Source organism: Schistocerca americana, chromosome 1 (genome assembly GCF_021461395.2).
Source record: "Schistocerca americana isolate TAMUIC-IGC-003095 chromosome 1, iqSchAmer2.1, whole genome shotgun sequence".
NCBI lineage: Eukaryota > Metazoa > Arthropoda > Insecta > Orthoptera > Acrididae > Schistocerca > Schistocerca americana.
The window spans coordinates 784649195-784661304 of NC_060119.1; the positions used below are offsets into that span (position 1 = coordinate 784649195).

Sequence of the window (12110 nt, forward strand, 5' to 3'; positions counted from 1 at the left end):
TTACAATAACTAACAACTTGAATACCATGTCTTACCACCAAAATGTCCTGGGATAGAAATAATTAACCGACCGGGTGTAAGGGCGGCCACAATTGTCTCCCGAAGGATGCTCAGGCTAGAAGCGGACGAACAGACCCACAACGCCTCACATTCAGCAATCACATCGACCTCACGCGAAGCCAAAGGAGGAGGAGGAATCAGATCAGGAACCTTAATTCCTGTCCAAAAATACACTTCCTCCCAGGCAGTACTGATAAGAAGCCAAAAGATCACGGTCTATAATTACACCGGCGACGGGGACAGGAAATCCGAACGCAGGAGGCCACAAGGCAGAAAAGACGCTGGTTGCACAAACCAAAATTCTTTAGTTAACATCTAAACATTTAACCAACTTAACTTGCAGTTTATCAAAGAAACAGGAGGCGAACTACGATGCAAAGGTTCCTCACACCCGACAGTGTACTCGTCGCGAGCGTACCCAACTGGGCACAGTCACGCAGCCACGCGCCCTGTCACCGGAGCCCTCGTCTTCTCTGCACCCACGGCGGCGAAATACCACTCCTCAGGTTAGGCGACTTACTAGTCCATCATTCCTGCCTCCAGACGGAAAATTTAAAGACATCCGTTACCGCTCCCACCAAATAGTGACTCGGAACCACAGCCGTGGCCCCCGGGTGCTCACAGCAAGAGCTTACAGCCCTGTCCCGTCAACTCGGCCCACACGTCTCGCTCCGCCAGGGTAGACCACGCGGCTGAACAACAGCCAACTCTCCACCGCCAAGCCACGCCGCGGTCTCGCGGTTACAGCGCGATATACAGGGTGTCCAGAAAAGGACTCCCTGATTTCAAAATTAAATATCTCGAAAACAAAGATCGATAGAGGAATGTAGTAAACGGTATGTTTATTGTGAAAGCTGTAAGAAGTTTATACAGCAGTTGGAAATAATAGTTACAAAAGCTGCTAACAGATGGCGCTGTAATCACCATACGTAATGCCTAGTATAAATAGTGATCCGAAGCCCAGAGCGATCAGTTCCACTACTGAAAAGTCCGCAGCTCGTGGCCGTGCGGTAGCGTTCTCGCTTCCCGCGCCCGGGTTCCCGGGTTCGATTCCCAGCGGGGTCAGGGATTTTCTCTGCCTCGTGATGACTGGGTGTTGTGTGATGTCCTTAGGTTAGTTAGATGTAAGTGGTTCTAAGTTCTAGGGGATTGATGACCATAGCTGTTAAGTCCCATAGTGCTCAGAGCCATTTGAACCACTATTGAAACGTGAAAGGAGGTTAACGTACCCAAGGAAGAGATTAAAACCATGTACTCTATTGAACAACGCGTTTTTCTGGTGCTAGAGTACCACAGGTTAGAAGAGAGTCCTACGGCAACAAGGCGAAGTTTTCAAGCACGATTTAATGTTCCAAAAGGACCCGATGCGAAAACCATTCGTACGCTCTTCGCAAAATTTCAACGAACAGGCAGCGTAACTGATGATCTAGTGGGGCATGTTGGCCGCAAGCAAACCGCAGTTACGCCTGAAAATATCGCCACAGTTTCTGGAATTATTCAGCGAAATCCAATGTCATCCGTCCGAAGAATTGCATCTGAGACTGGTTTGAAGCGTTGCAGCGCGCAGAAAATGCTGAGAAAGAGCCTACACATGTTTCCATTCAAAATTCAAACGCACCAGGCCATACCCGTACGAGTTGTGCAACAAAGGGTTGCCTTTGCTAATCAGATGCTCACAATGATTGATAGTGAAGGATTTGATGTTGGCTGCATCTGGTTTACAGCTGAAGCACACTTCCACCTGAATGGATACGTGAATAAGCAGAACTGGCGATTTTGGGGTTCCGGAAAGCCATATTGGTGTGAAGCGAAACCCCTATATTCTCCTAAAGTTACTGTGTGGGCTGCAGTATGCAGCAGAGGCATTATTGGCCCTTTTTTCATTCGAGAAACGGTCACTGGTGCACGTTACGTTGCAATTTTGGAACAATTTGTTGCCACACAGCAAGCGTTAGAGGATCGACCAGGTACTGAATGGTTTATGCAAGATGGAGCCCGACCACATCGGACCGAACAAGTGTTTCGTTTTCTTAAGGAATACTTCGGGAATCGAGTCATTGCTTTGGAATATCCCAAATTTACTGGTGCAGGCGTGGATTGGCCTCCATATTTGCCGGATTTGACTCCCTGTGACTTTTTTTTTGTGGAGCACAGTGAAAGACATGGTCTACCCGAAGCATCCCGCCACGCTGGACGAGCTTGAATCGGTGATCTCTGTGGAATGTGAATCCATTTCGGTTGACACACTACGAAATGTGATGGCGAATTTCATTCTTCGTTTGCGCCACCTCTGTAGTGCCAATGGTGAACATTTTGAAAACATTGTGATGTGATTGTTCGCAAAGATTGTATGCTGATATGAGCTGTACAGCGTGCAGCGCCATCTGTTAGCAGCTTTTGTAACTATTATTTCAAACTGCTGTATAAACTTCTTACAGATTTCACAATAAACATACCGTTTACTTCATTCCTCTATCGATCTTTGTTTTCGAGATATTTAATTTTGATATTAGGGAGCCCTTTTCTGGATGTAACAAGTCCGATTTATGTATCCCGCTCGATCGGGATCTGAATAGCAGCCCAAATAAATATTAATTAATGTGACCGTGTACCTAATGGGGCTGGCAATCGGATTTGACTGCTACGGAGTTGTTACATTCCATTTTGTCCTTCTCAAATGCTGTAATAATAAAATGTCTGGTGACAAGAAGAACGCCAACACAGCTTCATTAATCAAGAACCTATATTCGTCTCTAAAACACAAGAAAAAGGAGACAGCCACTGCTTTCGTCATACATATTTAATAACGCATAATCTCAGCACAGGCTTCCTCGCTATTCATTATCGTCACACGCAAATTCAATCACTGCAATCCAACACTGCAATCCAAATGATGCCGGCGCGGTAGACGCGAAACCAAAAATATCAGCACAGAAATATCACTGATCACTCTAGTAATTATACTTCTTCACTTTCCCGTATAATTCTAACACAAAGGGGTTAAACCGCGGCGATGGCCACTCCCTTTGTCGGTCAGCCTTGTATTCCAGCAACCGGCTCGGCCCGCAACCAGGGAACTGACTCAACTCTACACTCGCTCTCGCAACACGACACACTATCGATTGTTTGCCCTGTCGACCTGTGCCGAGTGCAAACTTATAGAAAGGGCCTACGGACCCCTTACATCCCCGCCCTCGAAAACTTCTTTGGAGCCACTGGCGTAAAAGAATCGGCAAGGGAATTAGACATTGCTACATTTGAACAAAACACATAGTGTAAATAATTAATGAAATTACAATTCACCAAATAATCCCTCGACTCCGGTAGTGGGCTGCCTCCACAATAATATTCTACAAAAGGTTATTACACCTCATAAACATGGCATTGTCCTAATTACAATTTTTTATATCAAACAGCAATAGTCCTCTATAGCCCAATATTGAATGAAACACACAACATACAATCAAAAATTATTACTTGAACACATGATGTATGAATTATTATACTACAAATTAGTTGTTACAGGTTTTATACCCATTCTCAGGTAATCGTCGATATGAAATATGCAATTCTAATTATAATACATCAGAAAACACAATGTAAATAAACATTTTCCTTTTTCAAATGTCCGTTTAACAACTAAATGTTCTAAACACGTCCTACCCAACTACATCAAGGAGCTTGAACACTCTGATTTCAGACATTCGCCCTAATCGAGTTCCCCTTCCTCATCTGGGTTATCCCTGTTCTCGTGTGAGTAGTACCTTTTTATGTTTTCCACATGTTCCTTACCATGCACTCTCTTTGTCCGTGCATATTCCAACTCCACAGTGTTAGGATGACCAATTTTTATAATCCTGTACGGTCCCTTATAAACGCGGTTAAATTTATGTATTTCAGAGTTTATTTTCTTTGATTTTGCATGAACCTTTACTAGTACCAAGTCTCCCACTCGGTAAGTTATCGGTTTCACTAGCTTGTCGTGTCTTTCCTGTCTTTTCCTAGCCTTCTCCTTCATACTTAATTCCACTAGCTCCAATTTCCTTTCCCAAGTCAATGAACTTCCTGGTGGGTAGACTACCAACTCACGAAAAATACTGTCGGGTTCTTGATTGAGCAATACTTCACATGGTGCAAACCCTGTAGAATCATGTGGGAGGTGATTCCTGACCGGCTCAAATTCTTCCAGATATTCTTTCCATGAACCATGCTTCCTATGACAGTATGTTTGGCATCAACGGTTCAATTCCTTCATTGTTCGTTCTGCTGGGTTAGAAGCTGGCCTACACCTAGAAATGGCAATTTGCTCTATTCTGTGCTCATTTAGCATCTCTGTCCACTCCTTTGACCTAAATTGTGACCCATTATCACTCAAAATTCGCTTAGGAATACACACCTTTTGAAAATAGTCTTTCTCAAAATGGTTAATGATGGCTCTACTAGTAGCTTTCTTCAACGGGTAAAATTTTATGTACTTGGAAACCAGTTCTTCCACTACTAAGATTTGTGTGTAATTCCCTCATGAGGCAGGAAGTGGCCCAAAGAGATCCACTGCAACTATGTCCTTAATTGCTGTTGGTACAATTGGATGCATATACCCTTTGTGCTGTACTGTAGTCGTTTTAGATTTTTGACAGGTGTCACATGTACTCAGTATCTTACGTATACGCCTTCCCATGTTGTTGAATGCACAATCTAACTTCAACTTTTCCAGACACTTCTTCGGTCCATAATGCGCATTACTATAGTGCGTATACCAAATTAATTTTTCTACCACATGCTCAGGCACACAGAGTTTCCAGTTCTCCTCACTCTCCTTGTTTCTTTTATAAAGTATCCCATTATGAATATAATAAAATGTCCGCATTCTTTCCTCTCCTGCTCACCTGTATTTGTTTTTAATTGTCTTTAATTTCTCGTCCTCGTTCTGTTCCCTGCGCACATTCTTTAGGAACTTCCTTATGAATTCTTCATACTGTACTCCCTTCATCAGGTTAATTCTAACTCCTTCTCCTTCTGGCCTGTCCACCAACATTCGAGTCAGCTGGTAATCTTGATAAAGCATCAGGTATTATATGCGTTGCTCCTGGTTCATAAATTATCTCGAAGTCATAGTCTTGTAATGCCAGGGCCCACTGCGTTAGTCTGCTATGCCTCAACTTGCTTGTAGTCAGAAATGTAAGGGCCTTATGGTCAGTCACTACTTTCACATGCCTCCTGGCCAAATAATACCGGAAACGCTTAAACCCCCACACAATTGCCAATGCCTCCCTTTCAGTAATCGAATATTTCCTCTTCCAAGCATTTAAACTTCTGCTACCGAACGCTATTGTTCTTACACTCTCACCATTTCCGCTCCTCTCCATTTCGTACAAATGTATTCCTAGTCCATTGTCAGAGCTGTCTGCTCCTAAATAAAAATCCTTGGAAAAATCCGGGTGGTACAATATGTCTGCACTATATAGTGCTTCCTTGATATTCTCAAACTCGGTTTGGCACTCTGCACTCCAATGCCACGGCATCCTCGCCTTGGTAAATTCTCTCATACTCGGGGCATTAAGTACAGTTCCTTTGACAAATTTTCTATAAAACACACATACCCCAAATCAATGCTCGCAACTGCTTCTTACTATGGGGGGCCGGAAAATTTCTAATAGCCTCCATTTTACTAGGATCAGGATAGATACCCTCCTCAGATATTATATGGCCCAGGAATTTTATCTTTGATTTTCCAAATTCCGACTTGTCCAGGTTTACAGTTACCCCTGCGGTTTCAAAAGCTGCCAAGATTGCATCCAATCTATTCAACTGTTCTTCCCATGATTCGCTTGCTATCAAGAGGTCATCCACGCAGACGGTGACCTTTTTAAGTAACTCCTCACCTAGTATCTTATCCAGCGCTCTTATGAATTCAGACACTGACACATTAAGCCCAAATGGCAACACTTTAAATTGATAGCACCTTCCTCCATAAGTAAATGCTGTATACTGGCGGGACTCTGCGGCCAATGGTATTTGTCAGTAACCAGCAGTTAAGTCGATACTACTAAGCACCTTTGCTCATCGGAATTTTTGAATTAGTTCTTCTATAGTCTCAGGTTTGTCCCGCTCCGGCTTGATGATTTTGTTCACTGTTCGTGCATCCAACACTATCCTCACCTTTCCATCCTTCTTATCAACAACAAATAAGGGGTTGTTATATTGACTGTTGGCTCTTTCCATAACACCAAGGTCCATCATCCTCTGTATCTCTTCATCTACTGCTCTTCGTTTCGCCTGGGGAATGGAATACTGTTTTATATTGAACGGTTTATGGTTCTTTATCTTTAGTTTACACTCCACCCCTTTCATGATACCTGGCCGTTTAGAAAATACCTTACAACACCTGTATAATACTGTGGCTAATTACCTCTTAGTCCTCTCATCTAGGTGTGTCATCTCCTCCAACTTTTTACTGATCTTATCCTCTTTATGTCTATCCTCTTGTGCTAATCCCTCAAGGTATATCAATACTTCTTCTTCTAGTTCCTCTTCCCCGTATCCCATGGTGGGTTCCTCTTCATGACACAAATTTATCCTTCTGAATTCCTCCTCTTCTTCGATTGCACTCCCCTCAGCAAACTTTAATCTCTTCTCCCTTTCTTCCTTTGACCTTGATAGTACCTTCATCAAAACTCGCTACTGCATCAACTTCATTCAACCAATCTATCCCTAAAATAATTGATGTGTTCAATCCAGCCACCACCAAAAATGTTGCTTCGTATTCTTCTCCCTCTATCTCGAAGGTAATCAACACTTGTTCTTTAATAGGTTTACTCCTTGCACCCAACGCGTTCACAATTCTCACTCCACTCACCGGGAAACTAGGCAAGCTAATATTTGCTTTTAGTATCTGTTCATACAACCTTTTGGATACTGCACATGCTTCACTTCCTGTATCGACTAATGCCTCAATATTCAGTCCACATAGCTTGATCACTATCATGGGTAGCATGGGTTCTTTGGGAATCCCACTTCTTTCCTCCAGTAGATCTTCTCTTAGATCTCCACCATTGTCGTGTCTTAGTAGGTTTACTCTGGTCCTTGTAGCTCTCACTCCTGACCAGACCTCATCTGGAGTGTCATTCAGTTTTCCGGTCTCTCCGCCTCTTCTATATGCACGGTGTCATTCATTCGCCTATCCCATCCTCTCTCATGACCTCTTGGTTCTTCACTCCTTCTCCAATCATTTCTCCATTGCCGTTCACCACCATGGTTCCTGTGCCTATGGCCACCACCTCTTCCTCTATAATTAGACGAATTACCAAAATGATTCCTTGGGTCATTACTTCCCCCTCGGTTTTGATCATTAGCTTGATTGTGTTCCTGTGATCGAACAGATTCCAACTGTTCCAGTATTTCCATCAAGGCCTCCCTATCTTTAATTAGACTCCCGGATACAGCTTCTTGCATTCTCCGGCTCATTCTTCTTTTTATCGCTGATATCATTACGTCATCACTCAGGGGTTGTTCCAAGGTCTCGTTCAATTCCCACAAATGTTCGGCAAACTCTCTCAACGTTCCTCTCCATGTACTAAGTGACTTGTGGTGTAGTAGGTCCTCAATTGCTGCACACTGATGACTTTTGGACCAGTATTTCTTCAAGAATTCCTCTTCAAACTGATCATAACTAGTAGTCCCTTCCTTCTTCCTGACTCCCCAAGTGAAGTCCTCACCTTCCATTCTATCTATTGCAAATTGAGTCTTGTCTGAGTCTTTAAGATGTGCTGGGAAAACTCCTTTTAACCATTTCATAAATATCATTGGGTGCAACCCTCTTTTCAGTCTAAATTTCTGCCCTGTATTATTTTGGACGTACCGATTATCACTGCTCATCAAGGTAACGACTCTACCTTCCCCAACGGTTAAAGTGGCATTGCTAATTCGTTTATCAATTTCTTTTGTCTTGCTCTCCAATTGCTGCACTCCCTGTTGTAATTGCCTGACCTCCATTGCAACCCTCTTGTTATCCCTTTCTCGTTGCACGACTATAGCATTTCTCAGATTGACAGCCAGTTGGTTTTGCCTATCTCCTATCCCCTTAACCGCATCATTGCATTGTTTCTGCATCTGCGTCACCTCGGCGATTCGATGATTGCAATTTGTTTCCATTTCGCTGATTCTTTCTCCCAATTCAGTTTTCGTTTCTTCAATATCGTCTTCCATCTTTTTTGTTAACTTTCCTTCCACCTTCTCCACGTCTCCCTGGACTTGGTCTATGCTCTTCTGTAGCTTCCTCTCTCTCTCGTTGATGTCCATCTTCAGTCGTTCTTGTAACTCCTGCATTTCCTTCTTCAGATTACATTCCATCTTCATTTGCGATGTTTTGATCTCTTGTAAATCTTTCTCTAATGATTCTCGTAAATCTTCCTTTAGTGATGCGTTATTTTCTTGTAAACCTTTCTTTAATGATTCGTTATTTTCCTTTATCAAGTTTACCAACATTGACCACTTATCTGCATCTTCTGAAACTGACTTATTTCTCGTCGTTTGTCCCGGTGTCTTGGGATAACTAGTTGAATGTGCTAATGGGCTATCTAATGACACTCCATAATCACTGATTCCCGAATCATCTCTGTCCTCTTGTCCTATCCCTTTCCTTTCAACTACTGCCTCACAAACCTGCTAATCTTCAGTAGACATATTTGGTTTATTTTTTTTAATGCACAGGCAAGTAATATAAAATAACCTCTAGTAACCCAAAACACTCCTAATTACCATGAAACTAATCAAACAGTACCTGCAGTATTTTCAGTTAATCCCAAAATTGATACAATACGTATGAATACCGAACATAACAACTCTCAAAACCTAATAACTTCAAATATCAATTCTCACATACACAGCTTATGTAAAATGTTCTAAATAAGATAAATCACACCACTCATAAAATCTATAAATGTAAAATCCCCAAAAACAATGATCATATCTGTATAATTACCATTTAGACAACGCAGTATGCATAAATAAGTATGCTATATTTCAGAGTATACTTCGCAAACTTTTCGGAAATTACTGTAATTGGGCACTTTTCCTAATGCGAAATTCTGTTTACAAATGCTTATTTATCGCAAAGACTGCACACTACAATTTAATGTTATGTCAACCAGTCGTCTTCACTCACCAACTGACGTTACCACGAGTCGCGATGTTTTGACGTTTGAAGTGGGCGTGGCGCTGTACTGCTGCCGGAGCCGCGTGAAGTCGTGCTGAAGATCTGTGGTGAGTCGTCGTAGTTCTCCGTCGGCCGCTCCGTGGCGCTGCAGGTGGGCGTAGTTGTAGTTCGGCCGCTAGAAGCCGGGTCGGCGCTCGGTGTCTCGAAGTCGCGCTGAAAACCGTCGGTGTAGTGCGTCTGTGCTTGACCAACTCCTTGCACAGGTAGTCGGGATGACGTGTGAAATCACCTCGCGGATCGAAGCTCTTTGGCACAACTGCTACACTGGTCTGCGTGACGTCACTCAACAATTGCGTCGCCACAATAAATTGTCGTCCGCATAACAGTCTATGGGTCCACTTGAAGCTGTCCGATTTTCACTATTCAAAAAGCAATTCCAGTCACAATATTACTATTAAACACTTCTGTAAAAGTTTTAGTGACGACATCTTGGCTCGTTTTGCTATTTTAATGTTCACACGTGTCTTTCTTTAGTGTTCACTTTTCACAGTTTTTCGCGCGGATTTACGCATTTGCACATTATAACACAGTTTATTCACACTATTATTCTTATCAAATATGTCGAGAAGAAACAGTTTAGTCACAATCATAAGATATTATTACTTCGTATTGTTCAAAAATGCACTGATTCTTGTCGCGATTTTAAAGTTTATGGTGTGTCCCGATCCAACATTGAAAAATATTTTCTCGCTTTAAGCAAGGTAAAATTACCTACTGTTCTTTACGATTCGTCCGAAAATTGCACTAGTCCTTTCACGGTAAGCCAAGGGTGTAACAAGTCCGATTTATGTATCCCGCTCGATCGGGATCTGAATAGCAGCCCAAATAAATATTAATTAATGTGACCGTGTACCTAATGGGGCTGGCAATCGGATTTGACTGCTACGGAGTTGTTACATTCCATTTTGTCCTTCTCAAATGCTGTAATAATAAAATGTCTGGTGACAAGAAGAACGCCAACACAGCTTCATTAATCAAGAACCTATATTCGTCTCTAAAACACAAGAAAAAGGAGACAGCCACTGCCTTCGTCATACATATTTAATAACGGCTAATCTCAGCACAGGTTTTATCGCTATTCATTATCGTCACACGCAAATTCAATCACTGCAATCCAACACTGCAATCCAACACTGCAATCCAAATGATGCCGGCGCGGTAGACGCGAAACCAAAAATATCAGCACAGAAATATCACTGATCACTCTAGTAATTATACTTCTTCACTTTCCCGTATTATTCTAACACAAAGGGGTTAAACCGCGGTGATGGCCACTCCCTTTGTCGGTCAGTCTTGTATTCCAGCAACCGGCCTCCGCACGGCTCGGCCCGCAACCAGGGAACTGACTCAACTCTACACTCACTCTCGCAACACGACACACTATCGATTGTTTGCCCTGTCGACCTGTGCCGAGTGCAAACTTATAGTAAGGGCCTACGGACCCCTTACATGGACACCCTGTATGTTGAGAGCCGACACACGGGTCAATGATCCAGGCGCTAATTTCGATCCGTATTCAACGAATAATTAGAAATCCATTATGACCTGCTGGCTTGTTGATATTACATAGTCTTAAGTGTCATTTTGAACCACTTGAAAGGTATGAGGGCTGTGCTGCGGCTACAGAGCAGTACGGTGCGATGTTTCAGGTCTGAACGACAAGTGCACGGGAGACGTGGAGGGCTCGTGCTACTTGGCCGTTGACGGTGACCACCAGCACGTGCGCTGCGTCAGCAACGGCACCTGCGCCTGCGAGGACAGCTACGCGCCCGACTACACCATCATGAGCTGCAGTGAGTATCGCTCGTCCATACTGAACTTATTCTCATGTACAGCTCACGCAGGATACGGTGGTCGATGCGCAGTGACCACTTTTCGTCCAAAGCGCATTCGTTTGCTCGGAAGGGGAGGCCGATAAGTGTTTTCCACCTTTCGGCCAGTCAGCGATGACAGAACCGTGGCGCGCACCCTGCAATCTTTCTCAAACGATTTTACACAAACTTTTTGGTAAGAACAATCATTTTTTCTTCACTAATAGCTTTATACTAGGTGCAACTCTGAAGTAATGAGACTGATGTGAAAAAAATTGTTGCTTACCGTTTTATTCAGGTTTAGTGTTGTCTCTTTCAAAGTAGTTCCCTTCTGACTGCACATACTTTTTCCAGCGCTTCTACCACTGATGCTAACATTTCTGTAACTCATCTTCTGTAATATACTCCAAGATCCTCGAACTCAATGAACCACGGGTTCAGTGTGCTCGCACAATTGTGTCTGCACAACATGTTAGTGAGGTAACATTGTCTAAACTCCGCTGTGTTTTCGAAAAATAAACAAATTTTAACATGTCATCAAGAGAAATGTATGTTTTACACAAAATTAGTCACTCATGACGTTTCCTTGAAAGCTACAAATGGTTAACAAGCCAGGCAAAATTAAATCGCTGATTTTACTGCATTTTCAGCGGAATTCCTTATAGATACTGACCAAGGCATAGATGATAGCAGATCTTCTTGAATGATCACCGTGCAAGTGTGGGCTTGGAGGGGCTCCACTCAATACCTACAAAGAATGTGAGCTTGGGTTTCAGTTTAGAATGGCACTTGTGCTCCAGCACTCGGCATTTCCCCACTACCGATCTCCCAACACATGCACTGCTGATTGCACCTATACTAGGCACATTATTTTGGCAAGAAGAAAGTGCGCTCAGAGCTGGTGGCAGTTTGGGATCGCCCTTTAGAGTGGCTGAGCAAGCGAAATGGTGAAAGCTAAGTGACATAGTTCGATACTGAGTCCTCGAATACCCACAGGGGAGGTCCCTATGTATGGGACTGACTTT

The 12110-nt window shown here is 43.1% G+C and overlaps 1 protein-coding gene across 1 annotated transcript in view; it reads left to right on the top strand.

The window, feature by feature from the left end:
• LOC124545562 (tenascin-like) overlaps positions 1-12110 on the top strand; it is a 164720-nt gene that overhangs the window by 79790 nt on the left and 72820 nt on the right. The window contains exon 4 of the mRNA XM_047124512.1: positions 10924-11067. Coding sequence (XP_046980468.1) covers positions 10924-11067 — 144 coding nt within the window. The remainder of the gene's footprint in view (positions 1-10923; positions 11068-12110) is intronic.